Source organism: Helicoverpa armigera, chromosome 10, assembly GCF_030705265.1.
Source record: "Helicoverpa armigera isolate CAAS_96S chromosome 10, ASM3070526v1, whole genome shotgun sequence".
Classification (NCBI taxonomy): domain Eukaryota; kingdom Metazoa; phylum Arthropoda; class Insecta; order Lepidoptera; family Noctuidae; genus Helicoverpa; species Helicoverpa armigera.
The window spans coordinates 3,641,838-3,660,181 of NC_087129.1; the positions used below are offsets into that span (position 1 = coordinate 3,641,838).

Genomic DNA, 18,344 nt, shown 5'->3' on the forward strand with positions numbered 1-18,344 from the left:
TCTCAATTGGTATTTCAAATGATTTGAATACATTACTTGCCTAGACAAATACCAACAAACTAAAACAAAAAGAACAATATATTAGAGTCGTTTAAAGTCGAAAGAAAGATGTTTCCCCCAACACCATGGAGTTGGTACATGGGATAGTGAATTAACTTTCAAGTAACTTGTTGGATAAAAATGTTTCGAGCCGAGCAGCAAAACTTTGGAAGTTGTGTATAAGGCAAAGTATCTCAGTAGGTTGTTCGTTCACAATGCTCGCTTCACCAACCTTGTCTTACGTAAAGTTAGCAATTGAATATATTTTGTTCAAGTCCCCACTATTGTGTTCAAATACAAAAGGAACTACGATTCAGAGTATTGATAAAGTCGTTCAAAGATTTCTTTGTGTTTACAGTTCGAATTTTCTAATAGTTTGATAGAATAGACCGACCTAAGACTAAACTGAAATTTATTTTCTTTAACTTTTAAAATGTTCTCAAATATATCATAATTTCGAATTCAGCAGTCTACAATACCTAAGCAATTTAAAGTTTAGGTATATAAATTAATATTTATTAGCTACGTAAGTTCTAAGTTCTTACAGACAGACTAATTAATCTCAGCAAATAAGATTCTAATTTGTTTACTTCACAGTTTCTATAAAATCTAATCCGCTTTCCTAGAATTTGTTATCAGGATTAGATGAGAGAAGTATACCTTAATAACGTTTTTTATTAGTCAGTATTTTCCTATTACTGTTTTCTTACTGGTGTGATATTGTATTTAGTTGTTAAGCTACAAGTAAAAATATAATCACTACTCAGGTCCAAGATAACCTAAGTTAAAAAAAAAATACTTTACAAATTGACTTTCAAGACTATACCGCGAAGATATTCACTCACTATAACTCAGTTCTAACATAACCGAATTACACCTAACAATATTTCAGAAGTTGACTATTATGAGGACACCGCCACAGTGCTACAGCTTAAATTTCAGCCTTAGTTCTCAATTGTATGAAATGAGTGTCGATATCGCTTAAGACTTCGTCTCCTTAGGGACTCACTTCGCGAAAATAACTAACTTTTACATGTTAAGATTGCCTGAGCACGTAGGTAGTAGGTACGTCTACTAAAACCTTGATAATTCTCAGACAGGCACGTTCCATTCGTTCTGGTCTCAAAATAGGTTAGTTTCAGTATGAGAACAAAGCCATTCGTTCAATATCAAATTATAAAATGGAGTAGAGATCTAGATGGGCAAATCCAATAATACTTTTAGATTATTGAATTTACTCGTCCAAATAATCAGGTTTGTATGAGGTAGTGGAAATTTAGCTCATTAGATACCTTCGTATTTGACTTCACATTTTTAAAATGAACTCGCTTCTCGTGGATAAAATGAAATCTGTTAGGAGTATTTACTTAGAAACGGTATGTGGGGCATTTAATACTGACCGACTGGCTCTTGGGAATGTTTCTATGTCCATGTGTGTATGTTGTAGAATGTACAGGTAAACATACATTCGTATGCATGGATAAGCTTGTTGACGTATTCTCGATACACAGGTGTTAGTTTCACTGCTTTGCTAATAGAGTGTTAGCAAATTATTGTTTAGGCAGAAGCGACTTTCCGTCACGATGAAATATTATTAGACCTTTATGAAATAGGTGTATGTATGTAACAGAATTATTTGCTAAAAACAAACTTTGATTTATTTCAAACGACGTCGCGCCTCGTTCTGCTAATCACAAACTGTTCAAGTAATAACGTTATTAGACGCCCCACTAGAGCGAACTTTATTAGCTTTTAAATAACGAACTTGTGCTGTTATCTGCATAGAAGTTGGGAAGGGAACTTTTTCCACAGCAGAACAAACACATTAAAGGATCCCGCGTCCACGTCCTGGGGCGAGGCTCGAAGGCGCGATAAACTTGGTGTGCTGACGTTGATTTATGTCTCCGTTTGTTTGTCCCGGAGACAGCCGGCTCCCAAGTCCCGGTTCATCCCGGAATACCGGTTAAGATAAGACGCCTCTAATGCATACTACAAATTACTGGACGAAATTGCTGTTTACGCATATACGGGGGACGGGGAGCGTTTGCTAATTCGTCTAGGGGACTATCTTACGTTATATGCGGAGTTGATTATCCCGTCTCCCGGAGATACGATAATAATCTCTAACTGGAAACAATAAAGTTTGCATTGCAGTGCATGCATGTAATGGGAAAGGACGGGGCAAAACTCGCCGGCGAGAGTGACTTGAAGTTTCAAAGTACAATGAAATACATTTTGGGGAAACACCATGAAATATATTTAGGCTATTTATAATATTGGTGTTCTGACAAATTGCTCCCTGGAGGTGGAAACAGATGAGGGAGAGGAGCATTGGTATCTGCCGAAATATAAAAAGTTGAGTATTCACATTTTATAAATTGTCTCCCTAAAGTGCCTAAGGTCCTTTCTTCTTTTTAAGTCTTCGAAACTTATGAATCAGACAATTTTATGATGACTGCAACCGTACTCAATAAATTCGCAGTCATAAATATCCATCATGCAAATCGTACTCGAGTTAATGAAACATAAAAAGTTGTCATCGTTGACACGGACAGTGCATGTCGGGTCACGCTTGTCCACGCTCGCAAGCCACTTCAAGCGAGATGTGTTTACCATGTTTTCAGTATTCGGGACATTCCTGTTTTTCATGTATACGTATGTAGGTGTACTGTCACCATATTTTTGAATTTTACAGGATTTATTGTGTAGTGGGGCTAAAATTTTACATGATGTTACGAGGAAACTAAATATTTCGATGTTAAAAAACGGAAACCTGAGAAAAATGTTCGCCAGTATAACAAATTCATAAACAAAGGAAGTTTGGAAGATTAGTTAAAAATTATCCGTGTAAATGACCATTTTTTAGGGTTCCGTACCTCAAAAGGAAAAAACGGAACCCTTATAGGATCACTTTGTTGTCCGTCTGTCTGTCTGTCTGTCTGTCTGTCTGTCTGTCTGTCTGTCTGTCAAGACCCTTTATCTCAAGAACGCGTGGACGTATCAAGCTGAAATTCACATGAAATACTCAGGTCTATTGTCCCTTTAAGCTGTGAAAATATCAAACTTCTAAGCCAAGCCAATCAAAAGATATAGCCGATTATGTCGATATTTTCAACAAATTTTCGACACTCGCAAAGGAATCAAAACCTACAGGATACTTCCCGTAAACTCAGAGTCTTGAAATTTGGCATGAAGCATTGTCATATAATGCAAATATTGGAAAAATTACGAAAATCTCATTTTTTTAGTTATATAATGTAAAAAAAAAATATTTTAATAAAATGAAACTTACTACCTTATTTCTCACAAACGAATAAAGGTATCAAATTGAAATTTATACCAAATACCTAGGTCTATTGTCCCTTTAGGCAGTGAAAAAATCAAACTTCTAAGTTAACGCGATCAAAAGATACAGTAGTTATACCGACACCTTAGACGAATTTCCGTCACACGCTAGGGAATCAAAACCTACAAGGTACTTCCCGTGAACTCAGAGTCTTGAAATTTGGCATGAAGCATTGTCATATAATGCAAATATTGGAAAAATTACGAAAATCTCATTTTTTTAGTTATATAATGTAAAAAAAAATATTTTAATAAAATGAAACTTACTACCTTATTTCTCACAAACGAATAAAGGTATCAAATTGAAATTTATACCAAATACCTAGGTCTATTGTCCCTTTAGGCAGTGAAAAAATCAAACTTCTAAGTTAACGCGATCAAAAGATACAGTAGTTATACCGACACCTTAGACGAATTTCCGTCACACGCTAGGGAATCAAAACCTACAAGGTACTTCCCGTGAACTCAGAATCTTGAAATTCGGCAAGAAGCACCGTTATATAGTACAGATAAAGGAAAAATTGCGAAAATGATAAATTTGAAGTTACATAAAATATTAAAATATTATCAAATCAAATCAAATATTTTCCTCATTTCAATGGGGAATTTAAACGACCAAGTTTGACGGATTTGAGAAAACATTTCTTTGTAGTAAAAGAGTATACTCGCCGTTTATTTCCATTGCCTTCAGGTCAGGATCTGATGATGGAAACCCTGAGAAATCGAGGGCAACTATCAGAAATTGTAGGCATGCATAGGTTTAAACTTGATTCTCAGATGTATGTCTGGTGATACTATCAAACAGTGAAGGTTTAGAGCTTACCTGATGATGGAGACGTGAGAAAGTCGAGAGAACTCCTCAACGGTATGTTTTAGTAACGTCGTGTTTGGGCTTATATTATTCGTATTGACGAGAACTTTTCACAAAAGTTAAAAATAAAAACTTTTTACAAAAAAATAAAACAACTTCTAAAAACAACAAGAAAACTGTTTATATGCATCGGTCTAGATCTCGGTGGTTAAATAAATATAGATGCATTCTCTAGACACCGACTTCTAGACCGATGCACCTATCATCTTTTTAATTTCTTTCTTGCTTTTGTTTCCTTGTTGCTTTTTTATATGTTTGAAGTTGGATTTGTTTGTAAAATGCTACAAAATAAAACAAAGCCGACTTTATAAAACAAAGAAAAGGACAGAATTCCACTTTTGTCAAGGCTCTAGAAACGTAAAGCCAGCAGCCCCGAATCCTACACTCTAGCAGTCGTTGTTACAATTCGACAGTTACAAGTCGTCAGGCAGTTTCGAAAAAAACCTGAAACTGGAGCTCGTTAGGTGATTAATCCCTCAAAAATAAAAGATCCCATTAGTACTGAATTCTCACCACCTAAAATAAAATAAGCTCCAACACAAGGTTACGTTATAAATTGTAAAGGAGTTCCCATAACTATATCCGATCTTTGCTATCGATCCCACAATGGCAGTCAAACTTATCTATGTGGAAAGTCTTCGCCAATACGAATAAAATAAGCCCAAACACGTGGTAGTTGCAACATACCATTCAGGAGTTCCCTCGACTCCTCTGTAGTCTCCATTATCAAATCAGCTAAAAACCTTCACTGTTTACCAGTACCCTCAAAAATACACTCACATGTCTGGTTTTGACTCGATGCGTGCCTACAATATTCAAGAGTTGCCCTCGATTTCTCAGGGTTTCCAGATCCTCATCAGATCCTGGTCATCCGAATTGACATCCTCCTTCTTTATGAAAAGTCTTTAACAATAAAAACTAGCATTGCAACCTGTACAATCCTCTGAAACTGCTTGTTTTTTATATTTTTCAAACAATCCTGGACATTCGTCTCCATGGAATTTTAATAAAATATTTATATTCAAAGAAACGTCATACCATTCTCCACAATTTAAAACTACTTTGATTCATTTCCGCCACTTTTTACAAAGCGGGTCAGATATGCCCAATGACCTTTAAGACATAATTAGTTATTTTCAATCAAATTTCTGAAAGATGACTATAAAATGTTGTATATAAATAACTTTTACAAGGTACTGGCCTACTATTTTAATTATAATATAAATAAAAAATATTAACTATTTTGGTCTCACAAAATAATCATAACTATGATTGTTCTAAACTGAACGGTTGGCGCGAGACTCACTTTTTATCTATACAGGATTTGTACGGAACCCTCGGTGCGCGAGTCCGACTCGCACTTGGCCGGTTTATTTTTTCAGTGAAGACTCCGATAGCACTTTACACAGTAGCGATCGGATGCGTAGACATAATTTGTGGCCACGGCGTCTGTTCTCTCTAAGGAGACAAGATAGCTGCGCAGGTCATATTATGATGATGCACAAGCATTTGCGCTAAACAAAGATGCGCTCTTTACTGTCTCACTTTCATAGGTAGATTTGACGGCAATCCGACACGAACGGAGAGGGATTAGGATCATGATCAACATTTACGTGCTCTCCGATGCACGGCTGTATCAATCACCAAATTCCAGATTACGGCCGAAAGTTGCTTTAAGCTCAACAAAGCGATTTAGGATCGACCCGGAATTCAAACCAGAGACTACGTGCACATCAGTCGCACTATATAGTCGTAGTATGTCATCGATGCAGTACAAAATATACGTAACATTTGAGCCTCCTAAATATTTTCTACAGTTAGATTTTTTGTTAGCAAAAGTAATTTATTTCACGTAGGAACAATTCCACGACATTGCTCGTTCCACGTTTATCTTCAACACAAAAACAGCTCTTGAAAAATGTATTGCGCTTTCCTACGTGAAGTTTAATGGTTGAGAGCAGTTTACAACACACCTACGTGCGTATATCGTACCTCCTTTTTGCAAAAAAGATTGTGGAAATAAAAAGAATATGGTTTTAATGGATGCTTATTAAAATACAATAAGACATGAATATCACAATCAGGTTCGTGCGAGCTCTGCGAAAATAAAAACATTCGAGCTGTGTTTGGTTTTGTTATGCTTGTTAGAGACTGAGGTTGCTACTCGTTTCTGTTTGCTTTTTAAATTAGACATTTAGATTTTTATTCTGCCGGTGTTATGGATGTGCTAAACTCCTTTTAATTCCAAAGTTTTTTATCACAAATATTTCTGATATAAATTGTTATATGGTGGTGGTGCTGGCAATTTTTGAAGAACCCTTCCGTCCTATATTCTCTATAAGTTTACAATATAAACGGTATGATAAGATTTGTGTTAATTTAAAAAATCCTATTATTGGTTCCTAGGTTTCTCTGTCCAGTTTTTACCGTCGAAGTTCCCGTAATTGCAGACTACACAAGGCAAGTACGGTGTTCCAATGTAACATTACACCAGCCGTCCAAAAGAGAAATAAATAAATCCGCATGTAAATCGCTGCAACGGACGTGCAGCTTAAATTGGTCTTGTTAAGCTACATAAATTGTGGCTACGTCAGGGTCTCAGTTAAACACTAGCGAGCATTTTAAACGCTCCACCCAAATATTTACAAGGTAAAAATTATTACTACGCTGATCGCTTGCGGCGATTCATTATTGGTAATATTTCAATAACTCTTTATTATGCTGTTTATATTCCATAAAGTGTATGTTTAATTTCAATCTGTCGTGTTTCTGATATTTATGGAATTACCCATAATTTTATACCGTTAAATAAAAAAGGAAGAAATTAAATGACAATAATACATTTAACTGATGAAGTTACCTCGTTACACACAACGCTACTTTAATAAACAATTTTACAAGGTTTAATCGCTTCGCGTAATCAAGTCCACGCGATCTCATAAATTACTCGAGTACCTTACATACAAATGAATTTCTTGAAAAGGTCGTAGAAATTAGAAGTTCACGTCAGTGTCCGGTCACGCGAGCCCCAAACTCTTTGTACATATTTACCTGTTGTATTATTTAACCACTGTGGTTATAAGCAAGTTGTAATTCACTACCCGCTATTTATAATAAGTACCTGTGTTACACGGCACCACCCATATAAGTGTCGCCGGTGAAACTTTTATGACAGAAAGAGGGACAAACACGCGCTGTTTTGAGGTTAGTGGTTGCAGTTTTGTTGTTATAGAAATTAAACGCTCACCCTTCATTTAACGACGAATTAAACCATTTTATAACAAAATGTTAAATATTTTCGTCACTTAACTTTTTTCTAGCCAACATTAATTTATCTACCCAATTTCATTAGGTCAAACAACCTTTATTCCGTAAAAGTGAATTAGGTGCAGCCTTGAGAAAAACCTCACGTAGAAAAACACATTTATCTCGCAACAGGAAGAGGGGCTTAAAAGATTAACTTGGGAAGCAACTCTCTTCGGTGTTTTAAAAAAAAGCTTTCCAAGGCCGGTTCTGCTGTTGTGATGTAAAATGAAACACGTGACAGTGTCACGTCATAGCTTGTAATTAACAAACCAGTGACAAGGAACATGAAAATCGAATAGCAAAAAACTGGGGATCATCGAACGCGGACCTCTCATAAATCGGCATTGGCGGGCGTGGAAGTAAATAATCGAGTGACAAAGCGCTCGCACTGAGCGGCTCGATCCCTGATATTCCATGCATAAGCAATATAAAATGTTATTCTGTTCTGGTGAATAATTTATTCTCGATTGTCGCCCTTGTCGACATCGAAACCAAACTTTGTTCAGCAGGTGTTTGATCAAACAATTACACATAACATGTTTCAGATTACGGTGCTGTTTGATCCCTATTTTGTTTGGAAAGCATTTTACATCTAGATAAAACTGGGTTCAACTTTCGTTCAGAACATTACCCTCTGTTTTGTCCTTTCATTTAATTGACTTTGATAAATTGAGCCATCAACTGTAAATAATGTAAAGAAACGTAAATACACCGGCAAGTAAATTGATCTCGTATCGTACAAAAAAGTAGAGCGCATGACATTTTGTCGTTCGATGTTATTAAGTTTCAGCGCTCATTGGGATACTTTATTTGCTCTTAAAAAGTCAGAAAACAAAACTAAAATGCTTTGATGTCATGAATTGATGAATAGCGTACGTAAAGAACAAAGATCATTATAATTCATTCCATTTCTTGCTCACTATTCTCCGAAACTTGTGGTATTAATCAAATCTTAAGAAAGTTAATATTTAAAGTGATACAGGCTGAAAGTTTGTAAACAAAAACAGTGCGGACGCTTCGACGGAACCAAACGAAAAACTTGCTCTGTTGACATTGATGGATGTGGCCGGCAAACGCGCTAACGCCGCCGACCATTTTACTAAAGGCACTCGCTGAATACCTATACTTATTTTGTTATTCTGTAACTGTAAGAATTTACGCAGGAGTTATTTAATTCGCAAGTAAGTTTAGCGAATTATTATTTACGGATAAAATGGTACCTATAGGAACTACTGAATTAAGTAATTAAAGCCACATTCTTAGGTCTCTGTTTTTAAGAATGGTCAAGTAATATTATTGATAGCTTGATTTTGAAATAAATTTCATGTCTAAAACTTATTCGATCAAAAGTTATCACTGTATTTATCCAATGCCCCAAAATAAAATCGATAATATCATTTTCGTGGTACCCTTCCTGGGTGTTTTCAATTTGTCCCTTCATTCAATATATGCGAGCTCGCGAATGTACCTCTTGATAGCTTATTTGCATTTTGGGAATGACGTAACTCAGGATTCAGTTAAGCTGACGTGTAAAATGGCGTTAATCTCTTATTTAAATACTTAGTAATACCCGTCCATTGTGTTTGCTCGATCGTACCGGATTATGGAACATTCGAATAGATGTAGGTAAGTGTGACGTCGTCACGCTGAAATCAGAAATGACGCTTTTACGAGTAATCCGATTACTTAGGCAAGTGATGATAAAAAAATATTACGTTATTTTCGCATTAAGCGACGCAGTTTAAAAATTAAATATTAACACCAGAAGCTTCGTTACAGCAAAAAATAATAAAACCATCAAAAGAAAATTTGCGGTTTGAGGAAAACAATCGGTTTCTTCCTTGTCCTTAACAAGCTGTTTGCCAAACTTTGGTAATCAAGACGAATCACTGATAAATAAAGGAAAATATGATAAAGTTTAAAACTGAATATAAATTCTCCTTTATTATTAGCTGTAAAAAGCAGGAAGGTTTTATTTATACTACAGTTTGATAAATAAATAGGTTCAATAACCTGAAACAATTATTCATGATTGAATTCAGCATTCACGATATATTGAATACGAATAATAAAAGTGTGATGAAATAAATAACCGCAATTTCCGATTTAATAGAAAATTATATTTCGTTTCGTAATTTCATTTCTCTTTTGCCATCCAATATTCATTGACACCAGATTTAAATAATAAATAATTCAAAGCTCGTATTTGTTGCTTGCATTTTCACGTTGAAAACAGCATCAGTGTCTCGTTTGATAGCAATTTTCTGTAGCGAGCACAAGTTGTAATTACGTTCTAAGGCTTCTAAAGGCGATCGACTTTTAGTGGACTTGTTTTAGCTCTTATTTCTGGAGCCAGCCATACATCTTCCCGTGACCTTTTATTTGACATTCAATTACTTGATCTGCACTGCAACTTGTAGTAATGCGATTTAATCAAACTACATCCCAGTGACTGGAATTTCCAATGAAAACTTTTACAGAAATCGTCGTGGATAAATCTTTTCGATTCAAGCTACTCAATTTTATCTGGGGTTGGTTTACTATAAATATTTAAAGCTTTAAAACATTGGGACTGTGAAATCAGACGATTCATGTACCTGCATAATACATCGACATGTTTTTCTTCGAAGGGTTTGAGCACGTCGAAAGTATTTCGTATTATTTTACTTCTTCTCGTTTAGGAATTTTAAATTAACATCACAAGGCATTTTATATTGATGTCATTAGTATTTAATCCTGCCCTTGAAAGTGTCATCACGATCGCGTTTCATTCACCTCATTAAATAAACCGGATTTGTTGAATGAATGAATAAATTAAGAACTTTGTAGTCATCAGTTCTTGATGCATTTAGATTTTTTACTGATATCAACTTTTCGTAAGTTGTTAACGAGTTAAATACTTTTAAACATGAGACATAAAGATATGGGGACATGGGTGCTCTCTTCTCCACTTTCGTACATTTTTAATACTAAGTATTAAACCTTTTGTGTTCTTAGTTCTGAGAGTTCTAAAAATAACACTTTGTAGGTACACTTCTTTGTCAACAAATGCTCTTATAAAAAGCCGCAAACTTAGAACTATTGTTGAAAATGTTCTTATTTATTTACAAATCACGCAAGTGTTGTGCCAGTCTCGCGAAGTCATTTGTGTTCCACCCATTCTCCTGACAAGCCATTCAACGCTTCACGCAGAATATATTCAAACGGAAGGAGAACCGATTACTTTGATTACACTTTCCGTTTACAATTCTCCAACAGAAGCACGCTTACATTGTTCTTTTATAGGCATTATAAGAGGTTTTCAAAAATATTAATTTTGCTAAAATGTACTCTTAAAGTCTCTCACAATGTACGTTTATTTTCTTTTCAAACATTGGCTGTAATTCTCTGTGGGAGTAAAGCTGCCAAGGTTCATTAAACTCTTCAGCGTAAGCAATGTTTAGGGAACCGCAAATTATTTGTTTAAAGTACTTCTATGTATTCAGGATCATTTGAGAGCACACAACATTCTGAGGTACTGTATTATTATACGATACAGCGATTGTTATTTGTTTTGTTTGTTCAGAATTTGCATAACGAACAAAATCTCGCTAGTGTACAACGTAATCAAGTTTGATAAATGTGATATCATTTTGCAGTTGAAACAGCATAGCGGATAGTAAATCGGCGAGGGGCATAATGCACAAGGTTGAAACATTCATGATGATTACACCCATAAATTCACCAGTTACCTGCGCGTAAATGGTTGATTTATCACACTCGTACAGAAGTAATGTGTCGCAGTGTTTCGGGTCACCAATTATATTTGCATGTTCGTGCAAATACATTTGTCGCGAGTGTCTGATAAATGACAGCAAGGATGAAACAAAATAACATCGCTTTGACTCCATCGGATTTTTGTTTTTCGATTGATGTTCTAGATTATTCCAGAACATGTTTTTATGCAGCGATATAGATCTTTGCGAAGGATGGAGTTTCAAACCAATTCTTTAGTAAAATAATCCTAGCATTAATTAGAAGTCAAGTACCTACCTAATAAAACCTAGTTCTCATTGATCCGAGAGTCCGTTGCTTTCTTCAAGTTGGTAGCTAATTTGAGATATCAAATGTTGTTTGTTATAATTAACAAACTGGAGAAAATAAAAGTAGGTATGTAGGTTGTACTGATTTTTGACATCGTTAAGACTTATTTATTTAAGACGAACTAGAAGCCTACTGTCGAGACTGGTGGACTCGGTCGAAGGATCGGGAAGTGTGGAAGCGAGATGGGGAGGCCTTTGCCCAGCAGTGGGACATTATAGGCTAGAAATAAACAAATAATAAATAAGACTTATTTAAGAACATTGCGAATAAATTCTATCTCATCCCCAGAAACTAGGACAGGCAAACCGATTGGAGCCGAAATAGGAGAGGCTTTGGAGCTAAAAATATGTTCCCGAAATTTTCTTATATTCCAATACTTATTCCCAAATACCTACATAGGTAGGTATTCGTTTTGATAAAATAATTTATTTACGTAAAAGATCACTTTTTGTAAGAGATTTTATCACACATTTTGTAGGGAGGATGAGGTACCAAGAGCTGTAGGTACCCAGCTACAATTGGAAGTTAATATTCTCATTTCAATGAACTTACCATAGCTTCTCTCTACCCAAATAGATATCATGAAATACTTTTCCAATAAGATTAAAACCTCACTTATTAAATATCGATCTTTCTCTGACTCAGGTTTACTTATAAAGATAAAATTATTGGAAAACAGATACCTACCTACCTCCATATTTATTCAATCACCGTAAAATTGTAATTAACGAAGTGATGAAAGTACGAAAAGAGGATTCGTTTATTATTCAGTTCATTCTTTATTAAAAATGTTTCAATGTTCGTTCGCAGTTGAATTTTCGAGTAAGAGTATTTTGGGATTTGATTTAAACACTTTGAGATTAGGTACCTTTGGATAGTTTATTAACATAAACAGAACCATTCCTAGTTACTAGAGTGATAGAAATGTTGCGACGAAACGAAATGTAGGGCGATGTCCTTACCTTATGTATAGGAGTCCCCCAAAAGTCGTTGAGGAAAATGTTTGATATTGGAGTCTGTGGTCTCAAGTCTCTGTTCTCTTTTATGGCACTTATGTCATCGAAGACGAAACCGCAGTACAAACAGTTGTGGTAGACGAGTATGCAGGCGAGAACCAGAATAGCACCTAGACCACGGCGCGGGGGCTCGGGCAAATCCTCAGGCATCTGATTCTGACCCGTCAGGCGCCGCTTACTACGACCAGTTCTGGTTCTTACCGCCGACATCACTCCTCCGAACCTACACACGCCACTCACGCGGTCCATCATGTATAGTATCACATCGGCAAACTATTATTATTTCCTAATAAACACAAAACACTATTGCAAACAGTTCCTAATAAGTACAGTCATTTACGAAAAGGCAAAACCGAGCCGCCAGAAATGTTTAGTGGCTAGCGAAAACACAATCACGAATAGAGCCGGGGTAATAAATTTTGCTACACAAAATCAGAGATTAAAAACGACTAATGCGTACATTTACACTATCGAACACTAAAAACATTACGTTACTGTGAATGTTTAGGTTATAACGAAGCACATGTCACTATGTTTTTGCGAAATTATTTAATTTGACATTTATGTGATAGTTTCGTTTCGACGCGCGTGGACACGCCCGCTCACTGGGCCGATTCGCCGACAACTGCCGAAGAGCGACGAGCGAATGCCGCGTCAAGTCACGTGACCCGTCGTTTTACTGCGGGTCGTTTTGGAATAGCGCATGCGCCCCTTTGCTATGGGCTGGCGGCAAAATATTTTGTGTTTATATCTGTTTAGTGAAATACCCTATTGTTTATTTTAGTTTATTGCTGCAATAGGGCACTTATTTTATTGGCTATTTATTAATAGCTTTGAGAGCTATAATATACAGAAAAATCGATACGATATTGTTAAAATTCCGAATTTATAATTTTCAACCTTTTAAAGATAGGTATTACATGTCAGAACCAATAAAACTTTATTAACACCGCAGATGATTCAAGTGTATGGCATATTATTATCGCAATTTGATTACCCTACGGTATTATGGGCGCATGCCCGGAGGTTGGCAGCGGACGGGAGGGGTCGGAGTAAATGTTGATGACGACATTTGGTCGGGTTCGGGAGACTGAGATGAGAGTGCTCACGGATCGGAATATGCGTCTCTCTATTATTCGAATTTCGAAATCCAAATTTCGAATATTACACTTATCGAACTTTCGGAATGTACGGGATTATTTCGACAAAATATTACGAAGGTTCAGCGGATTTTTTTGGAATACATTAATTCCTTACTTTTACGTTTTTGTGCGAACATGTTAAAGCTGTTTGTCACCCGTTTTTATTTCTTTTGCATCAACTGTACCGAATGATGAACTGTGTTAATAAATAAAAGGTTTTTCATGTCGCGGAGTTTGGTCGCATTTTAAGAGTAAAGTTAGGCAATCTCTCCGTGACTTTTTTGAAATGGAAATAAGAAATGGAATAATGTTTTTGTCATAAATCAATGAACCCGTGTAATGCTGTAGAAGTATAAGTCTTTGTGTAGTCCGAGTTTGTGAGAATTTATTAAAGGAAAGGTAAAAAGAGGGCAGGAAACTTGATCATTTATTTGCATGGATAATAAAGTTTTACTTGACAGTTTTTCTATAAAAATGTTATTTACAATTATAATATTAGCTTATTACGTTCTTGGGAGTTGAAGGTTACGTTAATAAGTTTAACCTTCGCCTGCTGATAAATTATTTAACGACACAAGCGTTTCATATTGATTTGAATTTCTTATTTAACTTTTATAGATACAAGGGTACTTTATTTAATTTAATTAGGAAAACAAGTAGTAATTACACATATTTACTCCTCTTCCTCTCACACAGTTATCACATACTGCACATTCAATATCTATTGTTATTTTCATATCTAAATAGTTTCTATTGAAGCGTTTTTCTCACAACATTCGATAGTACTCCGGGGACTGTCACTATAGAACTATTGGTTCATGCTCAATGACACTTGACATACCCTCTGACAGTTTGTCAGTAGTGAGCTGACACGTGTCCAATGCAATTCTATTTTTGACCCCTCAATCTAGTTTTGGTACTCTAGGGATACATAACGAATTAGTATAAGTTAATAAAGTATTGTTTAGTGCGGTATTGGTATTGTAAGGGACAAATAAATAGGAATCGCCATATACAGCTTGATGTCTTCTATCAATACAGGGTACTGTTGATTTTAGAGAAGTTTTAAGTGACATTTGGAAAAAAACAGGAATTTCTCATTAACGTTTAAAGTATAATAATACGAATCATTCAAGTAGTCTAAAGCACATGTCATTAAGCACAGGATTTTGCATAAACCGATGCGCTTGTTTTTGAGAGCCTGATATCACTATCTACTGTAATGTAGATGTCATCATCATCCTCCGAGCCTTTTCCCAACTATGTTGGGGTCGGCTTCCAGTCTAACCGGATGTAGTTGAGTACCAGTGCTTTACAAGAAGCGACTTCCCTATTTGACCTACTCAACCCAGTTACCCGGGCAACCCCCAAAGCCCCTTGGCTAGACTGGTGTCTGACTTACAGGCTTCTGATTACCCGTAACGACTAATATAGACCTAATAGTAAAGATTAAAGGTTTAACCTAAATTCAACTTAGTTCTATTTTTATGAGCTCCACTATAACTATATGAACAAAATTAACATGCTCTTTCTGAAAGCGTCCGACCGAAAATATAAATACGAACGAGGCAATAATTTCAGCATGTTTATTAAAATAGATTTTAAACATGTTTAATTAAATATCATTGTGCGACCATTTAAGGCTTTCATAAAGGGTGGACGTGTTCTGGTTTACAATGGCCTGTAATGAAAATGTTGCAAATAAATGGCTCGAGCTTTTCTACGTTATGAACGTAGTTCTAGTGATATAATATGTTATTTATTTGTTTGTTTTGAGTTCGCTTTTTGCAGTCGGTGCATAGCGTTTATTCTGTCTTTCTGGTTGGCTAACGTATGTTTCGAAAAGGTTGTGTACCTAGACTAACTAATATTTTGTTTTGAACTATTTTAAATCTATTAGTGGCCAGATAAGCCTTTGTTCAGCAATGGGACAGTATAACTAAATTAAAAAAACAAGTTTCTCTGTAATAGACAATGATGTGTGTCAATCATTGTATCCATTATAAAAGCAAGTGCAAATAATGAGTACATTACCACATGTGCAATAATTATAAAATAACATACACTTAGTTTTAGCCACAGTACTTAACACTAATGACTTTTGTTTTGGTTTGAAACGTTAGAGTAATATACTAAAAAGCTGTCAGACTACAAAAGCAACCAAATTAATCACAACTTTAAATTGGATTGTTTTATAATGTAATGAATGAACCACATGCTTTAGAAGTTTTTCTAAAAAAGAAAACTTGGAAAATAAATTACTAAAGGTGCAATAAGTAGTGACAATCTTTGAGCTCTTGTGTCAATACGAAAATTTATCGAGAAGGCAACATAGCTGTGCTTTGAGTTGTACCGAACAATGTCCACTTCCCCTCACTTCAATCTTTTTCAATTACAGTAACGATTCACTGGACCTTTAGGCCTTTTGTGGTGTCCTCGCCGCCGAGAACTTTCATTCAATCATGTTAATTATTTTCTTAGGGGCATTTCCGAAGGGGAGTTTAAGGGACTAGAACTTTTCTATACAGGTATTGTTGAAAGGGCTTTAGAAATTGTTAAGTAACCTCGCGACAAGATTAAAATGGCCACTTCAATTGTGAACGACGGAAAATGAATACGAATTTGGAAGAGTGTCGACTCGAATGGGAATTCGTTGACTCTGAATTAGTTTGGCGAACTTCGAAATAGGAACTGGAGATTTGTGCTTTCTGCTTCTTCGTGATTCCACAGATTAGGCAGCCGGTGGCATCAAATGTCAAGTCTAAGAAACCAAATACAATATTTTGTGCTAATAATATTTCTGGCAAAAGGTCATTGGTAGCTTAAAGCTTAAATGTGAATGCGTTTGATTTTACGTGAACTTCAAAATATGATTCTAAAATAAAAAAAGTACTTATCGTTTATTCACAAAGCAGCAGACAAAATTCTCGGAAAATCTTATTATTTTAACTAACATTCGTTCCAAAGTTATTATAATTATAGTCACCACAAAGTTTGTCTACATGTTCTTTATAAATACAACTTCAATTAAATGAAATGTTGAAAGTCTTTCAACAATAATGAGTCACAAAAAACAAAACATAAAGCTACGTTACTCTTTAGATATGGCAGAACGTAAGAAGAATTGATTAGTGGCAACTTTTCATACACAATTATACGACACGGGTTTTCGATAAACATAACTGCTGCTTAAAAACATTTTGAGAAAAGTATCGCAGTAAATAAAGACCATTTCCTAAATTAAGAAGTACGAAACACGCAGCGCCGAAACCAAACGACAATGTCTCGAAAACAAGCTTTGTTTCAGCTCGCCATGTTGGATTAAAATGGATACCCACAGTCCAACTAGTCCAAAAGTTAAAAGTCGCCCAGTGAACTGTGGAAAGAGCTTTGCCTGAAGTTAGTTTTCGATCGAATATGAAATGAGGTCAGCAAATGGAAGTAAGGTGATGAAGTTCTTGATGTCACACAACTGAATTTATAAAATTGGCAAAGTCAGTTGAGGTACACAAGTATTTTACGAGCTCAAGATGCCTATTCGTCCAAGGACTTTCGATTAAGTACTTAGTAGCCCGAGCCCCGTAGCCTGTAACCGCAATTACAGATCTTCGAATATGCCTTTCGTCAGATGTAATCACTTTTGATGTGATTCACCAAAACTTCACAAAACTGTACAGGCACATGCAAACATTGAACATAGCCAGATATGAGATTGTAAGAGAAAACGTCTTGTTTAATTAACTCCTGCCTGGCTTAAACTGATAACTTTATTCAGTCCATTATTAAGCGAAATGAGAATCAAGTGAGTCCTAATTGTGAGCTTATGGTAAGCCCTGATAGACTATATAAAATACTACATAGATAAAAGACAAGTCTAGGGCAGACTTGAAATAAACCAGATGAAGAAAAATTGGACAACCTCCACTTAATTGAATGTGGGTGTTTCTCCGTCTTGAGATTTATGTCTGTTTTATAATACAATATAAGACTGAAGCTTGTAAAGTACTATTAGTTTTTCTACGAATCATGTTTCTATTAAGTTTTCGTGTATTTAGGGATCCTGGGAAAAACACTTAGATCCTACAGGATTATCGGTCGTGAAGTGAGCGTTTGAGATTAAATAAAGTGACGATCAATTTGTGTACATTAGCTTCAAATTGGGAGATTACACTAAGCTGAAATAACAATAATAAATGAAACAGCTTTGTAGTTATTTTGTTTTGTAGTGGTATTTGCAAAACTATCCTTTTGCAGATCAGATTGATTTTTTGTAACAATTATGTTCTTATGATTGGAACCATTTTCAAGTAGCCTCCGAAGCTATTCAATCTTGAGTGCTAAGTAAATATAAAGAAGTAGGTAGGCTTGTACTTGTAACTAACATTTATTCTTAGCTGACAGCCTTTCAAGGTATCTACGCAAACTACTTAGGCATTCTTTTTTGTTTTGTGCAAATACTTATTTTTACTTACGTGCTTTCACTAGATACTGCGCAATGTTGTTAGCCTAATAGGAGTTTGAGTTTTCGGAGGAATTTCTATT

General features: G+C 35.5%; 1 protein-coding gene across 1 annotated transcript in view; it reads right to left on the reverse strand.

Annotated features, from left to right (window-relative positions):
* Positions 1 to 13,329, reverse strand: part of LOC110371814 (protein O-mannosyl-transferase Tmtc3) — a 123,734-nt gene extending 110,405 nt beyond the window's left edge. The window contains exon 1 of the mRNA XM_021328214.3: positions 12,607 to 13,329. Coding sequence (XP_021183889.2) covers positions 12,607 to 12,912 — 306 coding nt within the window. The 5' untranslated portion in view covers positions 12,913 to 13,329. The remainder of the gene's footprint in view (positions 1 to 12,606) is intronic.
* Positions 13,330 to 18,344: the final 5,015 nt, after the last annotated feature.